Source organism: Neurospora tetraspora (genome assembly GCF_033439725.1).
Source record: "Neurospora tetraspora strain CBS 560.94 chromosome Unknown B0H65scaffold_8, whole genome shotgun sequence".
Taxonomy (NCBI): Eukaryota; Fungi; Ascomycota; class Sordariomycetes; order Sordariales; family Sordariaceae; genus Neurospora; species Neurospora tetraspora.
In genome coordinates, this window is record NW_026944390.1 from 902,536 (window position 1) to 927,373 (window position 24,838).

The window sequence follows — 24,838 nt, forward strand, 5'->3', positions numbered from 1 at the left end:
TAGTCTTTTCTAGTATTCTCTGGCGCTAGTATAGGTACTAGTATAAGTACTGGTACCTCTTCTACTAGTACAAGTGCTAATACTACCTCCTCTACGACTACTTCTCTCCTTACTAGTATATTCTTAATACGTACAATTTACTTTCGTATCTATATACGAAGTCTTATAGTACTCTCAATATACTTTATAACCCTCCAATATAGTATTAATTCTAAAGACCATAGTTTTAATAGAGTAGAGGGGTCAACGGCTAGTATTAATAGCCTAACTCGTATAGCGGGAGGTTTTAATATAGTAAACAATTTAAAGAGACGGCGGTTGACTAGCGGGAGTAGCGGTAAGGTATACCCCTCCTCCTCATCTTCCTCCTCCTCCTCCTCCTCCTCCCTATCGTCTTCCCTATCGTATACTGCCTTAAGAATAGCTTCGTCCTCGTTATTATTGATAAGAGTACTCTCGTCTTCGAATATAGCGTTAACTATCTATATATTAAAACGAGCAACGATATCGGCAGCAAACTTAGGGATGGGATCCTCTATCCAGTTGATAATTTGAATATTAACATAAGCGGCAACTTAAGAGCCCGTTTTAATAACGTAAGGTTGAGAGCGAAGGTAGGGAGGGGAGGATAGGACTTCTAAAAGTTAAATAGAAGAAAGTTGAATAATAAAAGGGTATTAAACGGTAGAGGGATTATTACCCAAATTAATATTAATATTAGAATTATTAGAAAAGAAATAAGAGGGGTTACCCTATACCCTTTTAAAGACCTTTAGTATTAGTATACCCTATATATCCCGTATAAATAACCCTCCCCCTTCTTCCTTATCCCCCTTCTCGTTGTCATTAAGTATATCTTCCTTATAAACTGGTATATAGCCGTCTTTCAATTACTCTTTTTTTCCAATTATTAAGGTAAACCTTCTATATAACCTTCCCCTTACCGTTAATCAGATCCTTAATTTATTCATTATATAACTACTTCTAAATTTTCTTATTATATACCCTAACGGCCATCAATTACTTTTTCTCTTCAACTAGCTACTCCTTATATTACCTCTCTATAGCTCTCTAATTAAACTATTATGGTGGGGTCTGTCTCACCTCTCTGCCATTCACTAGCATTGTCTATCAGGTAGGCCCAGTCAGCCCGCACCACTATATATTTTAGTCCTCCACATTTCTTTTCCTTTCTTATCTTCTTAACTTAGCATAATCAACACACACTTCTTAAGCCCACGAGTACAAAAAGTTATAAACCCTCTATACGCGATCGCATTGTATCGTATCGTTACGTACAACTATTACGAATATTGAAAATTCTAAGAGACGAGTAATATCGAATACGAGTCGCCTAAAGAATAAAACCCTAAAGAATAAAACCCCGCGTCGTTACAACATTGAATATACGTCGCTTTATAAGTACCCTTTACGAATTAACAACCTTTATCGAGCGGTAAAAGCATTAAAAACCTAAAAATAGAGATTATTAAACGATAAGATTAATAAAGATTATAGGTGATTTAAAGTACGTCTACCTTTATACTACCATTCTTAAAATTACAATAAGTAAAAATACAATTAACGAAAACTAGTACAACTTTTTCATTCGAAATAATAGAGATTAAAGTACTATATCTTTTAACGCCGCTACTTTAATTCCTTTAAAGGGTAAGTCTAATATCGATGCTTAGGCTAGAGCTTTAAAGGTTGAGCTCGCCTCCTACGGTTTTAAATTCTATATTATTAAAACTAACGAAGAACTTAAAATTAATAATAAAATTAAAAGTAAAAATAAGAAATATATTTATTAATGGTATATAGACTGCGCTAAGGCTATGGCTATTATTAATTCTACTATTCGTAATAAAAAAGTTTAAAACGTCCTTTCTATTAATAGTTAGAACGAAGATAATAATAATCCGAAATACCTTTTCAACTTTATTAAGAGTAGTATTTTTAATATTATTAACGAGGTTAAGAACGACGTTTTTAATAAGTATTAAATTATTAAATATATTTATTTTATCACTTTAGAGGCTTTTTTTATACGTTGGTAATATTTATATAAGCGTATTAAGGATATTGGATATATTATTAATGATATGATTAAATTTACTAATTTATTTAATATGGTTAAGCGTTCCTTTTTTAACGAAACTATATTATAGGCCGCTGATATAAATAAGAACGAGTTAATAACTATATTATGCGTAGTTAAATTCTCTACCTTAGCTAACATTTAAAAGAAGTATACTAATATAGTCGTTATAAAAGTAGAAATTATGAAGGAGATTAAGAAAATTAAGATTAAGAGTAGTAACGAATATATAATTTATAATATTTATAGTAAGAAGATTTATAAAAGTTTAAAGTATTTCTTGCATAGTTATTACTATATTCTTGGCACTTCTAACTATTAGTAGTACGATCCTAATAAGGTACTTAATATTTAAATTAATAAGAAAAAGGCTCTAATACAGTTCAAAAATATAGGCGGTACTACGGCCGCTATTATAAGGAATAATAATAATATTAATAATCTCCCTACTACTACCGTCAATTCTAATTTACTATTTAATTTTAGAAATCTATTATTTAATAACTATTAGGAGGAAGAGGATTTTTACTAGAATTCTTAACGGATTTAAAACCAATTATTTATTATTAAGTAAATAATATTTAACATAATTTCGTTAATTTAATAAATTTTGAAAGTAATAACCGTAATATAAAATATAATACTATATAATAGTAGATATGGATCTAATATTCTTAACGACGTAAAATAGTTTATAAAATTATATTTTTTACCGAAATTAATTACTTATTAAGTTAGTAATAGAGAAAGAAGTAATTATATTATATAGGTGTAATAGAGTTGAATTTTCTTACGAAATTAGGGAAGAGAATATTAATCGAGATTAAAAACGCTATACTTTCCCCTTTAATACTAATTACCTACTTACAATAATAGGTTTGCTAGATAGTAATATAACATAATTAATAGAAATAAATAAAATTATATTCAAAAGGGGAAAGTTTATAGGGGAAGAAATCTTATATAATTAGGTTACAAACTTACTAATCCTTCTAATAATAGTCCTGAAAAATATCGATGAAAAATATTAGAATTAAGCGCCTAAATTAGTATTAATAGTTACGATTAATTATAAAATAATATATTGTAGGCTTATGTATAAAAAGAAAGAATAGGTTATTAAAATATATAAAGACGCTGGTATAAAATTAATAAATACTAAGAAAAAAGTTGCGACGTATACTTCCGAAGTAAATTAACCGATATCGTTTATAAAATTTCAAATCCGGTAGTTAGTAAATTATTAGAATTTATAAGGGTTAATATATGAAATTATAATATAACTAATTATATAGGTATTAAATATGTAGTATGTTTTATTTATATAATTTCTAATTTCTATTAGGTTAAATAATAAAAAATAAGAATTAAGGCTTCGTAGTTATAAAAGAATAGAGGAAATAGGTTAAATTTTAAATAAGCTTAAGAGTAAAAGTATTAAATTTAAATAGAAGTATAGAGTTCGGGATTGGAAATAAAGACTATTAAAATAATAAATTAGTTATATAAAAACGCTAAGAGGGTATTAAATTTCTAAAAAAATACTGGCTTATACTTCTTAAATAAATAGGGCCTCGGAAAGAGTTAGAAGAACGATAATAGAGAAATCGAGAGTTATAATATTAAAATATAATATTCCTATTGAATTATAGCCTTTAATTGTTAATTTAATACTTAAAATAATGAATCTTCTTATAATAAAGGCTAATAACGAATATATTAGCCCGTACGAAATTCTGAGTAGAAAAGCTAGTATTCCGAACCTTAAATTGAATATTAAATATTTAAAAACGTATTATTATACAATGTACTATTACATTAAGAAGTAAAGACGTATTTAAAAAGATAAATTTACCGAATATTTAAAAAGAGGTTATTTAATTAAGAATATTGATTTAAATAGGAAAATATCTCACATATAGAACCTAGAATATAAATAATTCGTTAAAGCCAACACAATTAAATTTATAGAGCCCTTACAAAACTAGTTATTAGAAGAATAGGTATTCGAATACGCTATTATATTCTTTAACCAATTGATTAAAAAGGTTATTAATATTCTAAAAAGCGGGAAGAAAATTTAAATTACTGTAAATAGGCCTAAGTTAATAGAGGTTATAGGGGAAAATCGAGCGGAAGAAAAGGAGAAGGAGAAAGACTAAGGGAAAAAAAAAGAGAGGGAATTAATAAAAGAAAAGCAAAACGGCCAACCGATAATCGACTTAATAATAGGTTTGAAATTATTATAAATTAACAACCTATTTCTCCTAATACATTTACCTAACGTTACGCTAGTATTTAAACTAATATAATAGATAACCCTACGAACCTCTTTGCTAAAAGAGCCTATATTGCTAATTATAATAATTATAACCCCGTTATTACCAATTATAGAACTGGTAGGCTAATTTCTAAACCCGACGGAAGAATCCCTAAGCCCGGCCGAATAACCTATAAGCCCGACAAGTAAACCTCTAGGACTAAATACTAATACTCTAAGTACGGGAAGAAATTATAATATATTAAAACTAATATAGTAAGAAATACCGAAAATACAACCCTACGTATTATAGAAAGTAATACTATTAAATTTTAATATTGTAATTTCAATCAAATAAAAGAATAAGGACGACTTCTAATCGTTTATAGAGGAGGAGGACGTTGAAGAAGACGAATTTAAATTGTTTAATAATTTTCTTTTTATAAATCCCTATAATCGAGATAAAGAGGACCCTATTTTATCGTATAGAAACCCGAAGTGATTATTATTACCGGATCCTTTAATAGATACCTTGTTAAAACTACTTAAAACTTTAAGAATAATAACGGTATAATAATTAATTTATACGGAAATAGAAGTACTAATTATAGAATTAAAAATGTAAATAATAGAACGTTCGGAAATATTAATAGGAATAGAGAAATAAATAATAGAATAATAAGAAACGCTATAAGGGAGAATTCATTATCCTCGGTAAATAATACTAATATTAGGTTCGATAGGTAATATATAAAAAATAATAAATAATAATAATCGAACTATAAATATAAAAATATTTAAATTCTATTATAGTTTACTAGAAAGGATATAATAAGTGGTAGAAATTATATACCTAACTGCTATTAAAGTAATATATAACCTTAAGGTATTATCGTTAATTTTAAAAACTACTACTAAACGAAAAAATAAAACAATTTCGAATTATACTAGAAACTAACCATAGAAAAATAACTAGCGGCTCTAAAAGAGTGTAATATATATAATTTAATTCCTTTCCAAGAAGGAATAGAAATTCTACTTAGAAAATAAATATATAATAAAAGGGAAAACATAAATTTGAAAACAACCGATCCAAAGGTACGATAAGTAACTTATAATAACTTTAAATAAAGTTCTTAACATATTAAAGATATTTACGCGGTTATAATAAACGTAGTAAAGCGTAAAGATTTTTCTAACTATTATAACGGCTATAAATTTTAATTATTATTAGTTTGACTTTAACATAGCCTTCTTAAACGCCATAATACTACCTAAGAAAAATACTATATGGAATAACCGATAGGGTTAGAAAAGGGATTAAAGGGTATTAATTAATTAACTTACCTATTACGTAAAGTATTATATAATTGTAAAACCAATTTCCTTTACTAATTTAATACTTTATTACCGATATTAAAGAATTTAGGCTTTACACTAATGAATTTAAATATATATCTATTTAATAAGAGAAAGTTAGGGGCACTTCTAATACTATATATAAATAATTATAGGGCTAGCCTATAACATTCTTACACTATACTGACTACCTCATATACTATGCCCAAAGTATAGCAGTTACGTGCAGCTACACGTATACGCGTATACGAACTGGCCTGCCAGGGCTCCCGCCCATATAGCCAGTCCTCTACGCATACCTTCCTTTCTTCTCCTCCGTACAACGCCGTATATCTTACCCTATACCCAACACTGCCTCGCCCCATGATAAAAATAAATACTTAGGTTATAGTTTACTAATTAAAAGGTACTACTAATAATATTCCTGGAGTATTAATTATATATTAAATTGCCTAGATTCTCTTATTCGACTTTGAAATTAAGTATATTTTAAGAAAGAAGAATATTATAATTAATTATTTATTACGTTTGCTTCCTTTTAATAACAATATTAAAGAAAAAAAAGAAGAGGAAAACATCAATAACTATATAGACTATTAGATTTTTACTTTCAAATTAAATAAACGTTGATTAATAATATATATAGAATAGGAATTACTTATTAGTAAATAATCTATTAATTCCTAATAAATCGCTAAATACTTATAAACTTCGGGGGGATAGCTCAATTGGGAAGATCTGGGCTTGGATTTGCCTTGCGGTTTCCGTAAGGTCGTGGGTTCGAATCCCGCTCCCCTCTCTTCCATCCTATCTTTTCTAATTCTTAGATCGGATAGAATTCTCCCCTACCAGAAGTACGTAATTAAACTTGCAGGGCTCTCCCTAATCTAAAACCCTAGGATAAAGCGATTTGGCGCTTAAAAATCTCTTCCTCGTTAACGGCCCCGCTACCTTATAGTAAATTCAGGTCGATTTTCCACGCTTCGAAAAGCAATCACCCCGTTCGGTAATATAATAACCATCCGCCCAATTAACGTACGATTCCCTAGTAACTAAGGTAATATTTACTCTCGCTTTTTAATTATAATTTTCCTTATTAGGGCCTTCGGGCTGAAAAAAGAATTTAAAAACAATTGATAAATTCGTAAGACTACTCTTACTTCCCCCTTTTTACCCCTTAATAAAGCGCCGCCTTAAAAATAAAACGACATCCCGGACGATAATAAGAATTAAGGGTGGGGGTAGAGGGGTAGACCGCGGAGGAACCGAAAGAAGCCGCTAAAGTAGTAAGAAGGCTTAGATTAAACGAAAATAGACATTAGATGTAAAGAAGCGGGAAGTTTTCATCCGGTATTAGTAGATGCACGGTTTTTCCTCCCGGCCTTAACCGACGAAGAACCGCATGCTTAAAAATAAGGCGACTAGTTAGAATAGTTAAAGCGTGAATAAGATTATTATTATTTACTTATAAACTTCTAAACTCCTTAATTCCTTAAAAATAGACATAAATCGCCGACGTTTTAAAATAGAAATTATTAAATTCTTTATAAAGGACGGCGCTTTATAATTGTATCTTAGGAATATTATTCAAACGCTACGCAAATTAATTAATAATACGATTAATTAGGATACTATCCTCCGAAAATATTAGAATAAGGTCGAGTATAAGGGAAGAAAAATTATTTATTAATAGATTATTGACTATTATTATTAGAAGGGGATATATTCTTAGGTAGGAAACTATATTAAATCTTATTAAAATTACTAAATATAGAATTTAAAGTAGTTTATTAGTATTTTCTAATATATTAATCCAACGCTTTAATTATTTATAAATGGATTTTGGATATTTAAGATTTATTTAGATAGAATGGAAAAATAATTAGTATTATTAAAGCCTAGAATAATTTTATAAGTTATATTAAAGCCAAAGTCCTATTCGTGATAAATTTTAAAAATATTGCCCGGTTTATAAAAATATAAATTATTTATTATTAGGGATTTCCATTATTAATAATTATTAATAAAGAATTAGAATTTAGGAAAGATTCTAAAAGATTGCTTCTAATTTTAAGGATCCTATTTATTAAGATCTTACCTTATAATTCCAAAGCTAACGGTATGAACGAATCTAGCCACTTCTCTATTACCGCTACGCTTATAAAAATTATTGGCGGTATTAGTAAGAATTAAAAGCTTTAGCTACTTTATATTTTATTTACTAATCAGATTACGGTTCGTAGGAACTACGGTTTTATTCCCTTCTATTTCGGCCACAATTATAATCCAGTTTCTCTAATTGAACTAAATTTACCTTGTTAAAGAATTATATAATAAGTAATAATTAAGGATAATAGATTACCTAAGGCTAGGCTTAATTTAATATTTATTAAGGCCCGTTTATTATAGGATACTAAATACTATTTTAATTTAGTAAGAAAGAAAATTACCGTTATAAGAGAAAAAGCTGCGAAATATTGTAACAAAATAAATAAAGGGAAGATTAAACCTAACGTCGCTAAATTTATTATAAGGATTTTTATTCTAATTTACGATTTAATCCGCCGGATTAATATAAATTCTATTTAGAAATTGATTTATCAATAGCTTAAACCCTCTAAAATTAGAAAGATTACTTCTAAGTACGAATACCTCTTGAAAGCCTTAGATGGTATTAATATTATAACTTCTTATTTAGTAAAAGAGATTAAAAAGTATTTTCATATTAATAGGGTTTGGCTAAAAATTAATTAAGATATTAAAAACCTAAAAGTATTACTTTTAGTTTATCTGTAAGAACGTTTAGAGGAAAAAGTAGTTAGTAAAAATATAATAGGAAAAATAGTAGCCGATCCGGAAGGGAACGAATAGGATCCGGCGGCTAATAAGTATAATTAGATAGTATAACAGGAAATGCGAAAAGATACCGAATAAAAAAACCGGAAATTTGAAATTATTTTAATAAAAGGACCATTTGAAGATCAGAAACTAATTGATAATTAAAGAAATTAAAAGAAAAGTTAATAATAGATTTACATTATATAATTAATAATATATAGATTAAATATTGTTTTTATTTTTATATTTATTTTATAAAAGGAACCGAATAGAAATTATTATTCTTTTCGAAGGGAAGATTATAACTATAATACTATAAAGAATACTTTATTATTGAATAAGGATTATATAAAATAACAATTTATTTCAAACGAAAAATTCGTAAACTTTTATACGTTTTTATATTACTAATTTTAATAAACCTTCTTCCGAAAAACTAACGCGAATTAATTAGTTATCTAATAATGTACAATTGAAAGACCCTTTTTTTTGTACTAAATTTATTGAATTTAAGATTTTTAATTCCCAATTCCCTCTCTCTTACTAGATATTAAACCTATAATTTAAAGTTAGCCCTGAAATAAATGCTAATTCGAAATCTAAAAGGATAAATACTAGCAATTATCTAGCTTTTACGATTAGAAGCCTATCCCTTCTTAATCTAATTAATTCCAGGCAATCTTATAATAATAGTATTTCATACGTTTTTTATACCCATTAAATAAGAAAAGATCTTATTAAGGGCCTAGTAATAATTTTTGTAAATACCTTCTTTTAATATTAAACTAAGAATTATCAAAGAACGGTACTTAATAAACAGAATAATAATCAGTACCCGCTCAAATTTCTAGGTATTATCGTTATATATTAATATATACTCCCGGGAGAACCGATCAGTATAGTAAGAATAGTATAAATAATTACTATTATTATAAAAAATCAATCGAAAATTAATTAATAAATATGGAAATGATTTATACTTTACTAAAATTTTAAATAATGAATATCTTAATACAATCCTCCCTTTAGCTTATAAAGAAAGTAAAACGATCGAACAACCAATTGCCTTTTTATTTAACCTAGACTGTATTCTATAGTAATTGTAATTCAATCTAGTTCTTCTTAATTAAATTAGTCAAGCTTTATTTAGTATTAAAATGCTGAAGTATTTTAACGAATCCTTTGTAGTTTTATAGGAATTATTATAATAAAATTAGTTATAATATTTGAGGAGGATAAATAATTATATAATAAGTTATTAACCGGAATATAGTTTATAGGCGTTTAAAAGAATTAGCTCTTTGAATAATATTGCTAGGAAGTAATTTTTTACCGATTCATTATTAGCGTAGGATTGAAGCTACTCTTTAATTTTCAGGCGATTATTATATTAAATTTAATAATTAGTTGTCTATAGATATTTAAAAGGATAACCTTAACGAAGAGGAAGAATATCGTCCTTATAATCTTATTACTACCTAGTAATATTCTAATTTTAATTTTAATTAAATAGTAATTATTCGGAGCGAAAACGTTAGGATAGGTCTTTATTAACTATTTTAGTAGTTTGTAAGGTCTAGATACTAATAATAAGATAAAAAGAGGGAGAAATATAATAATAGGGAAAGAAAAAAAAGAAGGGAAGTAGGATTCTTATATTTAAATAGTGGATTAAAAATAATTAATTAGTAATATTTCACGTTATAAAGGTATAATTGAATATTAAAGTAGGTATATTATCTATAATTAAAGAGAAAAAGAATAAACGAAAAAGAAATTATTAAAGTAATTTATACTGCTATTAAGAAGAGATGAGAGTAATTTCTAGGCAAAATTCCGCTTTCAATCTTTAAATTTACTTGAATTTACCCTTTAATATAAAGGTATTCGATAGAAAGGATAGAGTATTCCGATTAGAAGCAAATTTTAATCAGATTAAGTATCGCCTTATAATTTATATAAATAATAATTTCGAAAAGATACTTTTTTATAAATATTATTATTAGATAGATAATCTCCGGGAGGTTTATAAAAATGCCTTTCCCTTACTTTATTTTCATTATTTCTTATTCTCCTTTTTTAATAATTACGAATAATATAAATAAAGTACTACCTGCCTTCTTCTATGTACTTTTTAATTATTTAATATATTTTTAAAGAGAAACTCTATCCGCACCGCTATGAATCTCTTACTACACCGCTATCTAAAATCCAACTAAGTATAACTTAGCTAAACTTAAGTATATAAGTACAATAGTAGTATCATTAAATCCGTTGATTTTCGTTTTATATTACTCTACTACTGTTATTATTATCCATTTTCCCATTCCCAATTACGGCTAAAAGATCTCAATTTGAAGTTAATTAGTTATATTTTTGATACTTTCCCGGCTCCTGGAAACTGTAGGGGGTGCACAACTACAGCATAGGTGTTGTTAGATAGAGCAAAAAAAGACAAAAAATATGAGCCCTTTTACGCGTTGTAAGACCCGACGTTGGTAGAGATACTTTGGAACTTAATTTGGATAGCGGTGTAGTAAGAGATTTCCGGCGGTGCGGATAGAGTTTCTCTTACTTTAACTCTAAATTTAATTTTCGCTTTAATAAGAGTAAAAATTCAATTTACTGTAATCAAAATAAAAGCTAAATCTAGGAGCAAAGTAATAAATCTACTACGTAACTCTAATTAGAACGAAATTACTATACTTTAACGCCTACTACGTTTACGCTAACTAATTCCAAATACGTAACGCTTAATAAAGTAGGACCCGAAGACTGGGGTCGTAATTGTAAAAACGTAGGAGAATGGGAATAAAGTAGGCTAAATCGTATTATCCCTACTATATACTATATTTTTAATAGATTCGTTTTTATAATTACCGTTTTAAATTATATAATTAATAACCAATAAGATTCTAATATACTCTATAAAGAGTTACATCTATAAATATTTAAATACTCCTTATTTTATAAGAGAAGTACCTATACTATTAAATTAAGTAAGGTATATATTAAATCGGCTACTCTAAATATAACTATAGTACGTACAATTTATTAAAAGATCTCGGGCAGTAGAAGAACCGTATAAAGCATTTAAAAATCGACATTATATTTAATATAGACCGAATTAATACGCTCCGCAAAAAAGTCTTAAAAATATACTAAAATAATACTTACCTTTAAACCATCAATCAATAGGCCAGGCTTCTTCTTTAACTTTTCAAATAACTATTCGACTCAATTAAAATAATAATTATATTTATTATAATACATAGTACGTATATAATTAATATAATTAATACGGCCTTAAAAGACGTTAAAAATAATTTTGTACAAGTATTTTATATTCGTAATAATACATATTTTAGGATGTTTTATAATTAATTTAATGCTTTTCGTAATGTTATATTTAATTTACTTTTTCGGATAAATAGTCCCGAATATACCGAAATTAGGGTTTATAATAAACTTGGGACATTTCGATTAATTAAGTAACTATGATTAAATTATATTAAATATTATATCTATTATAAATGATAATTCGGATTTATATATTTATGAACGGTTATTATCGAAATACGCTTCTAGCGGAAACTATTTCTTAAAAATATACCCAAGCCTATCGAAATACTAATAAGGTATAAAAAAATAAATAATCCCTTCTCTACTACTACGGATAGCGCGACCGAAACGCTATTATAAATCCGTAATATCCTAAAATATAACCTCGCTATACTATATAACCCGGGTAATATTAAATATTTCTATTCTTATCCCTAATATTACTATAAATATAATAATATAATATTAAAATTCGGAAATAACGAATTATTAATAAAATCATTCCTAATCCGGAGGTTAAATATAAAAATAACAAACTTAGACTATTAAAAGCGTATTAGCTCGGCTATAGATACTATACTTTATTAAAACGCAAATAAATTCTTCTTCGCCTTATTAATTAACTCCTTACTATTAATATAAATAATCATTTTTAATGTAGTAATTCCTATAGTAAGGATGAAGAAGAATTCGAGGCGTTTAAACTTCCGATTTTCGCTAAGCGGAATACAATTAAAAATAATACTAATATTAAGTCGGTTAATAGAAGCGCGGATAATCCAAAGGGAGTTTATAAATTTCCCAAATTAATAAAAACCGGCGTATTCCTATATATATGATTCGGATTACTTAATTAAAATAATTATATATCCGAACTATAGGACGGAAAGAAAAAGGGTCCGACGGAATTAATAAAGATCGGAGAACTTTTTATAAAAATTGTACTATTAGTAAATTATATAAAATTTATCTATAATTACGAATACTATACGAATAGCGAATTTAAGGGCGCGTAAGAATTTAAAAAACCGGTAATAAAATATTTGTTCAAATCCAAAGAGAATATACGTAACTTATTCTAAACGTATATACTCCTATAATATATTAATCTAATTATATTAATAAAGAGTTTAAAAATAATAATAAGTATATTATATACTTTATAGAAATTTTAGTTAATAAATAATAATTTAGCGCCGGGGTACTTTATAATAATATCCTTCTATTCGTAGCCGAAACGGCTAAATAATATAATTTATAATGTAACTTTTATTAATAAGATAATTAATACTACTTAAAATATAATATTCTTACTAAAATCAATTACTACTATTAGGATAGTATTATTATATAAATAAATAATACAACGGATATACTTAGCTTATTCCGAGCAAAATTAACGTAGAATTTAATAAAATGTTAATTAAACGATTAAGTTAAATAAAATTGGAATAATAATATATATAAACCGAATTTAAAACTATTAATATTCGTCTAAATTCGTATATTTAATAATAGTAATTATATATTACTATGTAATTTTGCTTAGAATAAATGAAATAATAAAATTAGAACACATTTTAAAATATTAAACGAAACTAAAAATTTTATCGAAGGTAGAATTAAATTAAACTATCATCGGTACTAAATTTTAAATAGATTCGATATAGAATAGTAGAGATGCGATACCTATTTCTTAGGATAATAATTACTATACCTAACGAATATACCCCCTAGGGGATACTTAATTATAAATATAAATTATAATAAAAAAAAGAAAAATATAATCAGGAAGTTCTAATTTATATAAAGTATAATAGACAATCCGAATTTAGATACGTATTATAATTATTAAGATAATCACGAGTAATTATTAAATAAATTTTTTGTTTATATAAGGATTATTGCGGCTAACGGCCAAAACGTTCAAAATTATCACAGATCTCTTCTCACTTTATTCGAAGAGACCCACATACAATGTAGGGCGGGGGCGCCCGGGGGGGGGGGGGGGGGGGGGGGGGGGGGTGAGAGAGGTCAATGTAACAGAGACTAAATGGGAAAGATCGGATGATTACGATGGTTGTCTGGTTGTCAAATGGAAACTCCAAGGCTGACTCGATGGGATCAAGTAATCTCTTTTAGGTTCAGACCAGTGGTGCGGGGCAAGATAGAGTGATAGCCGCAAGATAGGACCGAGCCTTGATAGCTTATTTGCTTATCTCTGGCCTTTTAGCGGGCACTAAGCCCGATCGAGACCCTAACCGATAACGGATTGACGAATCACGATGAGGGAATTGAGGGAAGCTGGGTCCGGTCTAAGCTTGATCAGTGTGCCACGCCGTCACCAGCGGCTTTTTTTTTTGTGCTCTTTCTCAGCAACGTGCTTCTTTGCTCGATTGGACTGACTGACGCTAAGTACCGTCGCACGTCGCTACCGTTGGATGCCCCGCGTGGCCGGGTTCAGTCCAAAATCATCAATGATCTTCACTGCTTCTGATATCATCATCTGCAACACCTTTTTTTTTTTTTTTTTTTGCCTCGAGTTCCCAATTCCATCACAAAGACCACAGAGCACCAGAGCTGCCCTTAGTTCTCTGCCTCAGCGGACAGGGCTTCCAAACACCCCTGGACCTCATTCTCCCCTTCTCCAGGACACCCTAGTCATGCTAGCGTGGCGCTGCGTGGGGGCTCGACTCAGCTTTTCCACATCGACACCATCAAGGTGTCTGGTATCCGAAACGAAACAATCCACTCTGTATTGGAAATAAATACACTCGCGGGCGAGCGGGACCATACGGACACTCTCCCGTTTTTACCCCAACCGGAACTAAAACAAAGAAAGCGCACTTTGCCGCACATGGCATGCATGCAGGCAGGGTAGGCCTATCTTTGCAAGATAGTGTTGCATTGCCTGGCCTGTGTCATGTCAATATGTCAGTCAGTGGTACCTGACAACCACCACTGCATTGCAGAGCATTGCAGAGAACGTCTTCGATGCAGATAAAATCAAGCTGTTGCCCCCTTCCCATCCAGCCCCTTCTTGTCTGTCAATATCGAGTGCAGGTTTGCCACCTTTTACACCCGTCGAACGCCAGCCCTCCAACAGACCAGCTCCAGTCCCTTTCCATCTTCCTGTTCAAATTCGGCAACATTCCGTGCTCCACCCCGGTTAGTCGTCGAGTCAACAAATCGATAATCGATACCGAAAAAGCCAAGTGAGAGCCCCTGCCTTGTCTGCTTGGAAGGAAGGCTACCATCGGTGCCAATCAACCGACCGAATCTCAATCGGTCTTCGCTCCCTCCACCCGGTCTCCGTTGGCGGAAAAAGACGAGAGTCGACGTCGTCGCCCAACCCTCTTTTTGCCCGGGTAAAAAAAACTGCCAAAAAGGCCCACGGCCCGCGAGAAAAAGGGGGAAAGAGAGAGAGAAGTTCGTGTGTTGCTTCGAGAGAAGAAAAATCTCGTGCTTCCACCACCGAACCACCGCCCTCCATCGCCTCTCGTTTCGACGACCACGCCGCCAACTACCTAACCAGCTCAAGTCCTCTCACCAACCAATCATCACTAGAAAGGAAGGATGGCAGAGAAACGCAGCGCCGTAGGACGCTGGTCGGACCGGCTGGCCGTCGAAGCCGAGCCCGGGCTCACCACAGCCCAGTTGATGGTGCGAAACCTTGCCTTTTTGCCCTGAGATTGACATCACAGAGACTCTCCTCACTCGATCTCATCGCATTCGCATTCGTTTGAATTGCCGCAGCCCAAGACTGACACTTGCCGTTTTCCTCACAACAGTTGACGAACCACGACCTGAAGCCCGTGGAGGCTGAGCGTCGAACATGGGGCGCTTGGAACTTTGTCGGCTTTTGGATTGCTGACTCGTTCAACATCAACACCTGGATGATCTCGTCGTCCATGATGGTGAATGGTCTGTCATGGTGGCAATCGTGGCTGTGTGTTTGGATCGGTTATGCCATCTCGGCCTGCTTCATCTGCTTGACCGGCCGCATTGGTGCTATTTATCACATTGGTTTCCCCGTCGCCAGCAGATCCTCCTTCGGCATCTGGGGTAGCTTGTGGCCTGTCCTCAACAGAGCTGCCATGGGTATGTGGCGCTCACTCCTTCCCTCATCTCATGTTAATTCATACATGACGAATCTTCTCATTTCATGAGTGCCCTTTGCTAACCTTGGTGGAAATAGCTTGTATATGGTATGGTGTTCAGGCTTATATTGGAGGTCACTGTGTCTATCTCATGATCCGATCCATCTGGAAGGCCTGGGTAAGTGATTCTTTATATCAATCTCATAAGATCATGTTTATTCTAACTATAGTATCCAGGACCGTGAGACGATTCCCAACACCTTCTCTCCTACATCAGGCACCACGACAGCCGACTTTGTCTCTTTCTTCATCTTCTGGCTCTGCTCATTGCCCGCCATCTGGTTCCCTGTTCACAAGATCCGCCATCTGTTTACCGTCAAGGCCTACTTCGTCCCCTCAGCCGCCATTGCCTTCATGATCTGGGCCATTGTCCGTGCCGGCGACATTGGCCCCATCATTCGCCAGCCATCTTCCTTGAAGGGCAGCGACCTTGCCTGGGAGTTCGTCAAGGGCATCATGAGCTCGATCGCCAACTTCGCCACTCTCATCGTCAACGACCCGGACTTTACTCGTTACGCCAGGAAGCCCAAAGACGCGCTCTGGTCCCAGCTCTTCACGATTCCTACGGGCTTCGCCATCACTTCGCTCATCGGTATTCTTGTCTCGTCCTGTTCGTTCACGATCTACGGCGAAGCTGTTTGGGATCCGCTCGACCTGCTGGAGAAATTCCTGGACGATGGCAACTCGGCCGAGCGCTTCGGCGTCTTCGTCATCTCTTTCGCCTTCTCGCTCGCCCAGCTCGGCACCAACATTGCCGCCAACTCGGTATCCGCCGGCGCTGATCTGACTGCTTTGTTGCCTCGCTGGATCAACATTCGCCGCGGTGGTTATATCTGCGCGGCCGTCGGTCTGGCTATGAACCCCTGGACCCTCCTCACCTCCAACAACCAGTTCACCACCTACCTCTCGGCCTATAGCGTCTTCCTCTCCTCGATCGCCGGTGTCATTATTTGCGACTACTACATTGTTCGCCGCGGTTATCTCGAAGTCAAGGAACTCTACGATGAACGCAAAACCGGACCCTACTATTACACCTGGGGTATCCACTGGCGCGCCTATGCCGCCTACATTGCCGGTATCTTAATCAACGTGGTCGGGTTTGCCGGAGCGGTTGGAAGGAAAGTTCCGATCGGAGCCACCTACATTTACAACGTCAACTTCTTTGCCGGTTTTCTCGTCTCCGGCGGCGTTTACTGGCTTCTCTGCCACTTCTTCCCCATCCCGGCCGTTAGCGACAAGTGGATGGAAGTTGGCGGCAGGTTTGAGGATCTCAGGGCTGCGTACGACAGCGACAGCGCGACCGGAAGCGGCCATGAAAATTATGTTGATCCCATGGCCGGAAAGCCCTACAAGCTGGGCGCGGATGACAGCAAGATTGTCTAGGAACGCAAGACATATTTTTCTGCGGATGTTTTTGAGCGCACACTACTCAAACGTTACATACTCACACTCACAAACAAGAGAACAGAGTAATGTGGTTGGTCTTTTTTTGCATAGACAAGGCTTCTTCTGATGAACAGATGACAGGCCAGGTTTGGCTTTGTAATGACTCCTTTCTTTTTTGGGTGTTTGGATTTGGGATTGGAAAATACCACGTACGCGGAATAAAGCGCAATGATAGTAATTAGGCTAGGCTTAGGGGAGAGCGTTTTGTTTGTTATTTTTGGTTAGGAATACCCCGTTGGTTACGATTCACGACTTAATGAGTTATGAATAATGAATAATGAAGAGATAACGTGTTATACGTACATACTTTCGTTCGTTCTTTGCATTGTGTGTGTGTTGTGTTGGTTGCGTGTGTTTGTCATTTGTGTACTGTGGTTTGTTTATGTGTTTATAAAATTCACTGTCTTTTACCCCTTTTCCCATCAAAAACGCATCAAAATCAAATGATGGAAATATCAAAGGAATCATATAGGTATCGCCAACTTTCTATCATTTTCGAGCATCAATATAATCCAAGATCAGACATCAAACTCTCAAAGATGAGTTCAGCCTCACACTGTGTCATGTCCACTTACCCACCCAGCGACCCTCTCACCACATTAGCATTCATCACAGAAACTGCTTATTTTCACTGGGTATTCAAAATTGGAATAAGTGACTCGAATTAACAGTCAACCCGAAAAATATCAAAGCATCGATAGTTGGTCCATCATCGCCATACTTCCATTCCCAGCTTTGTGCCGTATGGCGATCTTGAACTACGACAGGCAAAAAGTGTCATAAGCACTTCCCATCTGAGAGTTAGGGTCAAAGCCGCCATTACCCGCCGACGACCTTCATACATTTCGCTCGCCCATTAATACCATCCAAGACGGTAGGACGAGACAATTGAAACATTGGATAGTTCCTTCGCTCTTTCCCGATATTCAAATACTGCATTGGCAGTCGAGAAGCCCCTTCCTCGTTGCAAAATCGTCGAGTGATCTTGGGGCAACTGGCTCTTGGGGCATGTTTGGGAAGGCACATCCAGACTGCACTTGGGGTCTTGGCGGGTGCGCCTGTGACGTGCCCGCGCAATGGAAGATTGGAAGGTGCGCATCGACATCATTTGTCGCCCACCACCTACCGTGTCTGAGCGTGTCTAGCTGAGCACCCAAAATTGGCGGTTATGGCCACTTGTTGCACTTCAGTTGGAAACTTGAATCTAACGAACAGGTTGCGCATTATGATTTAACGATTTTCAAAAGCAATCACATCTTTCAAACCAAGGCCCAGGCTCAGTTCCTATTCTCCAACCCGCTAGCTGCCCAGTTCTTGCACGCCCTCTGCATCTCCGCCTCGGCCCCGTTCTTCTGATACACGTCCTTGATCTCCTTGGGCTGGCGCTCGAATGATGCTCATCGCGAAGCCGTCGTGCAAGTGCCACTCAAAGTGACAGTGCAGTAGCCACAAGCCCGGGTTATAAGTATATAGAGATGTGAACTTGTGACACATGTCACGCCTTTGACGTTTCTTTGATTGCTTCCCTGGTGTCCAACAGAAACTGGGCGAACATGAGTGTCTTGGCATATTCATATTGGATGAGGCTCTTGATACCGAAGGGTCATTCTCGTGTTATATGTGTTCTGCCGTTTATTTCGTGAAGAAGATACCTAGGAAAGAGAAAGAAACTCGAAAGAAATATGAAAAAGTCACCTCATCTAGCTCGCTATGATCGTTCAGATCATGGCGGAAGAACAAAAAGTAGCGCAAGATGAAAGACCAGAAATAGAAAGACTGCGTAATAGAGAGGCAAAGACATGAACTCTGATTTGTGGCCCTGCTCACTCGTAAAAAAAATCCCCAGGCTTAAACCAAAGTTATGACCCTGGCCTCCGGCTCACTCTCCGTACCTGCTTCTTGCCGCCAATCTGGCTTCCAATGCCTCTTGCTCTCTTCAGTGTCGTCCTTCTCTAAACGATACCGCTGTGCCAAGACACCAATTCTTTCGTATATTTGCCTTGCCTCGTCAACACAATGGAGTACCAACCCCATAAAGTGCCCTGTTCGGCCTATGTATTTCATCATGCGCAAACAGTAAAAGGTTGGCTCTGCCGGGCCCGCAGGATATTCCTCCTTGAGCCAGTTGGCGAATTTGAGCCAGCCATAGTCGCACATGAAGAAGGGTTCGGGATAGGGCTCGATGTTCTCGGCCCACGCATCCTTTTCCATTGCAAGTAGCTGTTGCCACCCAATTGGAACAATAATACCTTGGATGCGGAGTTCGTGATACCGCCTCTTCTCCGTGGATGGTGGGGGCTTTTGCCCGTCTGCTATTCTGTCCTGTCCAAAGGGTTCGCCGATAGGGGTTATCAAGAAGGCGCTATCCGGGTAGTGCTGGTACGTGGGGGGAGAGGGGGAGTCTACTGCCACCTCCTCACGAAACTTGGCGTATAGGATAGACATACGAGGCCCCATAGGATTCTTGTTGTTCAGCGAGGCCCATGACCATGTCGGAAAAAGCCACTTTTCGCTGCTCCATTTGGTCTTGATGGTATCAGGACGAACTCTCAGTCGCTCGTGAAACTCAGGTATTGTTCTCCAGAGCAGGTCCTTAGCGAATGAGCCCGACCAGATTCCGCCGAAGTAGCGCTCGCCCTGCCTCCAGTGCCGAAAATATTCAGCAAGCCCCTCAATTGCCGTAAGTCTGTCGCCCAAACAACTAAGGTTGGTTCTACAGGCGTAGCCAGAGACCAGCACATGCCATAATTGAGCCCATAGAAGTAAGTTCTCTGACTGAGTACCAGCCTCGTGTTTGGTATCTCTCGCCGGGAGTTTGACGAAGGTACTAGAGGTAAGCCCCAAAACTTCCAGCTAGTTCTGATGCGAAGAGTACCTGTATTCATTCCAACGACACTGGCAGGATATGTTTTCTCGACAGAGCCACATAGCCTCCCGACCTAAGAAAACCAGAGTTCGTGGCGACACAAGGGTCTCCTGATAAACCCATCCACGAGAGAGGAGAGGATGGTACACATGATCGTGATGATACTGTTCCTGCGCGTAGAGGGAGTACGGGGTACCATCGGGCATAGTACCTTTCAGTTCGACAATACGCATTGCGGCAGGAGCCCATAGACCTTCCCGGCAATTAGTGAAAGCCAAGGCACCCAGAGTGACATATGAACCAGCAAAGACCGCGCACATGGAGGCGGACTCTCGCTCCCAGTCTTCTCTCACCACCTTGGTGTGACTTTCCGTATCTTTCTTCGGGTCTGCTTGGATGATGCACAAGGAGTCGATTCACAGATATGGGACGCCAAGGCTTCTAGTCAACTCGATCGCATCTCGAAATGTTGGTGGGAAATCGTCAAGCGAGATACCCTCGCTCATATACTCTTCGAGATTGTGAACCGTGAGCTTGGTATTCATAAGACCCGGATCACCCCAGCAATGACTGAGTGTGATATATCTTCCACTTGCCCCATTGGTTGCCATGATACGCACTTTATCAGGCGCATAGCTGACATCAACAACGCGGGTCGGAAGGCTCGACAAAGAGGTATCCTCACAGTTGCCATGTGTTGTGATACAGGCATCGAGCTGTTCAAGTATCCATTCATGACTCCTGAAAGGTCTCAAGTTCTGCATATAGGGGTTGCAAGATGATTGCGTTGATTTCCATGGTTTGCGAGGGAGTTTCAGTTCTGGCGAGCGTTAGTGTACAGATTCTGGCAGCTGAATTGGAAAGTAAACTCCTGAAATAGACGATTAAGCGCAGAACTCAACCAACAGGACGAAGTAATATAAAACAACTGACCTTTAGCATAAAAATAAAAGATTCCTGACCGATGCCAAGGTTGAGAGAGCGAAGGTGGCACATACAGATATACGTACATGGATCTAAGTTCATCGTTTAAGTTGAGCAAGTATATGTTCATCGTTCTAGGACGGAAACGGAATGTCTCATAGTTCAACAAGCTCTCAAAAGCATCACCTATAATCTTGCACGTCAGACACCCGTCCGCAGCCGACTTGTATAGGTCTTCAAGATCTCGTTCTCGGGTGACACCGCTCCGCTTTGTCAGCCCCTCACCGGGGATGCACATGCGACAAACATCACAGTCTTTGCACCAAGAAGACACCCGTGAGCTGACCTCGAGTGCTTTCGTCTCTGGGGGTGCTTGGGATGCCATGAATATAAAGTTGAGGCGGGCGGATGGTGAGGTTGTGTCGTAGCAGCCAGACAGACAGACAGACAGACAGACGATGAACCTTCCAGACCGCAACGAGAGAGAATCTTCACGCACACAAGACATTGTAGGTAGAGAAATGCATAAGAAACGTGACTTGCCTTGCGCTTACCTGAGTGGCTGACGAGCCATTAGCATTTTAGCCGATGCTACCGTACACCTCGAGAATCGAGAGAAGACCCCTCAGCATTAAAAGCCAGTCGCAGGCGAAAGAAATGATAGAGGTGCAAACGTGACGAAAAACACTGCAATACGTAGTGTAGTTGATCCGAAATCCGAAACCGGTAACCAACCATGGTAAATTTCATCCAACCCCCTCAGTTTGAAGCGACATAATATCACCAAAACAGGAGGCAAGATCGTGTTTTTTCCTCGAGTTGTCTTCGGATTTGAATAGTTTCCGCTCCGGTATTTTTTTTAAAGACGCTCCCTGAAGCTTCTATGTCGTATTGGAGGTCAAATTGATGATGAGATTTGATGACTGATTTGTCGACGATGCTCGATGTCTATGACACGAGCTGATTGGCGGAACTTTGGTGTATAAAAGTCTGCAAATCGAGATGCCATAGCGGACTACGGTTTTTGCCAAGGCGGAATACCGACTTCGTAGTTGATCCTGGGTACGGAGGAGGGGAAAAAGAAAGTAAGGCAGCTTAGAGATACTGGAAGGGGGTTGTGATGGTAAAGGGAAGCCCAGTAAATGGGTGATAAGGGCACGGACTTGAAGGGTCCATGGTAGGAGAGGATGGTGACGATGATGGCGTTACAAACCAAACAAGACGTTGATGAAAAGGAAGAGATCACAATCCCGAAATGTCTGTTGTTGTTTGTGGTGAGGGGTGTCACATGACTACATGAGACATGTGACGCCATTCTTCCGCTGTGTTATCGATATCCGATAAGATCAGTGTGCGATAAGCGGCAAGAGATCTGCGGGGCACGTCGAAGTATCGATGTACCTTACAAGGATAAGGCAAACAGGTCTTGGCATCCTCGAGCCTCTTGTCAGATGTGACGGTGTAGAATTGATTGATTGAAGAGTGTGTGTAACTGATTCGCCCAGAAGGTATAGGGGGTGTTGGGGTAACCCAAATATGCCCAGAAATTAGGTAATATTAGGTGGCTGGAGCGTTAACCTCTATATAGTATAGTTAAAACCACCCTTAAATTTAATATACCCCCTTACTTGCAGACCTTCCAAATAGGGTAAAAGTGAAACTATTTATAGAATTTCTCTTCTAGTACGTTAATTTCTCTAGCTAAATTGTGAATATCCTCCAAAATATTATCCGGAATCTCCTTATCTGTTCCTATCTCCTTACGAATTAGTATATTCGTTATTCTTATTAGTTCCTGGGATTTCTCGTAATCTAATTATTTTAGAACCTTTATTAATCTATCGGCTAGTATTTTCTTCGTTTCTAAATACTCAATTTCAATCCTTCCTTCTATAATCTCCTACCTTAATTAATAATAATAAATATCGACGTATTTCAATTTAATTATCAACTTCGTTACTTTAATAATTAATATACAAATCGTCTATATATTATTACAACCAATTACGGGTATATCCTTATCGAAGGGAATATTAATTTCCTTAATAACGTTTAAAATCGATAATAATTCTACTTTTATTATTAAAGTAGATACCGTCTTTTAATTAATTATACCTTAATAAACTAGATTACAACAGAATTTAATTATAAATTTATACGAATTCTTTCAATTTAGAGAGATATCGGCGTACAATATATTTGAGGCGATTTCAAATTTCATTAATTTATTATAATAGAAGGAAAGATTAGAGTAGTATTAAAAGTAATATAAAATTTTATTAGTAGCTTTATAATATTAAGGATTAGGATTATAATTATAGCGAATTAATCGGTTGGCGGCGAAAATAATATTAAACTGAGTAATTATAATAACGTATATTATAAAGCTAATAACGACCTAATATTCCCTAATTTGATTAAAAGAGGCTATACTATTATAAAATATAAACTCTTCGTTATTTATCGGAATAAAGGCGAAGATATAGGGATTTGTAATAAAAAGAAATAAATTAATTTACTTACGAAAGGTATTACGCCCAGTTTATTGATTAATTAACTAATATAGGAAAACTTTAATTAATTAATAAAAGAGTTATTAATAGAAGATATAAAGAAAATAAATAATATTTTTAGGTAGATTTTTAATAAATTATTAGAAATATATTAAGGGAGGAGCCTCCTTACGAAGAATATAGTAGATAAGTTGGAAGTAAGGATATATTAATAAAGAAACGATAATTAGAAACCGGGTAAAATTAAGGATATAAAGAGGATCTGAGAATTATAAGCGGAGGAATTTGAATAAATGTTTTAATTACAGATGGAATTATAGATAGAGGAGTTTAAAGATAGGGATTGAAGGATAATTTATTATTTTATATATATATAGATTTTAAAGCTCTAAAATTTCTTTTGTAGGGAGGTAATATTATAGGATTACTTGTAACTACCTTGTATATATACGGTTCCTACTATAGGCAGTCGAACTTCGTGCCGTGCTATTGCCGCTATTGGCCAATAGTATATTACGTGTATATATACGTACAGGTCTGGCTCTGGGTATGATTCAGCCCTACCCTATATCGTTAAATTTTTATATACCTCTCTCTTTCTCTTTTCGTATAATTACGTATATCCAACCTACCCCCTAACCGTCGCCTTGCCCCGTGATACCTCTTTTCTTTCTCGGCTATAAAGAATCTTTCGTATTTTTATTTACGCCGCGTTTCTTTCTTATATTTACCTTCTACTTTTTTTTACAATTAGAATTAGGAGCGTCCTCTTTATTAAATGTAAACTCTTACGAATTAGAGTGGTTAATACCCTACACGTTATAAATTATAGCCTTTTTAAAATTAATTAATAGTATAGTACGTTCTAGTATACTAACCCTTTTAAAATTAGCGGATATATCCTTATATTTTAAAAAATATTTCTTTGAATTTATTATTAAACTTCTAGGAGTTGCTAGCCTAAATAGGTTTATATTTACGGACTATATTAATAAAGTCGGTAAATTATAAAATGAGGGAGGTTATTTT

The 24,838-nt window shown here is 35.1% G+C and overlaps 5 protein-coding genes and 1 pseudogene across 6 annotated transcripts; 2 read left to right on the forward strand and 4 right to left on the reverse strand.

Annotated features, from left to right (window-relative positions):
* The first annotated feature begins 6,433 nt into the window (after positions 1-6,433).
* B0H65DRAFT_t421 lies at positions 6,434-6,519 on the forward strand (annotated as a pseudogene). The gene has a single exon. The product of its transcript is annotated as a tRNA-OTHER (tRNA).
* An 8,779-nt stretch (positions 6,520-15,298) lies between these two features.
* On the forward strand, positions 15,299-17,605 carry B0H65DRAFT_311779 (uracil permease). The gene is made up of 4 exons (XM_062823308.1): positions 15,299-15,563; positions 15,692-16,001; positions 16,099-16,178; positions 16,238-17,605. Exons 1-4 carry the CDS (start codon positions 15,477-15,479, stop codon positions 17,441-17,443), a joined length of 1,683 nt encoding a protein of 560 aa, XP_062677508.1. The 5' UTR covers positions 15,299-15,476; the 3' UTR covers positions 17,444-17,605.
* Positions 17,606-18,695: 1,090 nt separating this feature from the next.
* Positions 18,696-19,217, reverse strand: B0H65DRAFT_311800 (uncharacterized protein). The gene has a single exon (XM_062823311.1). It carries the CDS (start codon positions 19,079-19,081, stop codon positions 18,806-18,808), a length of 276 nt encoding a protein of 91 aa, XP_062677509.1. The 5' UTR covers positions 19,082-19,217; the 3' UTR covers positions 18,696-18,805.
* On the reverse strand, positions 19,218-20,692 carry B0H65DRAFT_581531 (uncharacterized protein; the record flags this gene model as incomplete). Its single annotated transcript, XM_062830822.1, is given in 3 exon segments — positions 19,218-20,333; positions 20,354-20,381; positions 20,398-20,692. The coding sequence occupies 3 exon segments, from the start codon at positions 20,690-20,692 to the stop codon at positions 19,355-19,357; spliced, it is 1,302 nt and encodes a 433-aa protein (XP_062677510.1). The 3' UTR covers positions 19,218-19,354.
* Positions 20,693-20,704: 12 nt separating this feature from the next.
* Positions 20,705-21,416, reverse strand: B0H65DRAFT_311822 (uncharacterized protein). Its single transcript, XM_062823312.1, has 2 exons — positions 21,371-21,416; positions 20,705-21,192 (listed from the first exon to the last, which is right to left on the reverse strand). The coding sequence occupies exon 2, from the start codon at positions 21,134-21,136 to the stop codon at positions 20,789-20,791; it is 348 nt and encodes a 115-aa protein (XP_062677511.1). The 5' UTR covers positions 21,137-21,192; positions 21,371-21,416; the 3' UTR covers positions 20,705-20,788.
* Positions 21,187-21,804, reverse strand: B0H65DRAFT_445982 (uncharacterized protein; the record flags this gene model as incomplete). The annotated part of the gene is made up of 1 exon (XM_062825780.1): positions 21,187-21,804. The coding sequence occupies one exon, from the start codon at positions 21,802-21,804 to the stop codon at positions 21,187-21,189; it is 618 nt and encodes a 205-aa protein (XP_062677512.1).
* Between the last annotated feature and the right edge of the window lie 3,034 nt (positions 21,805-24,838).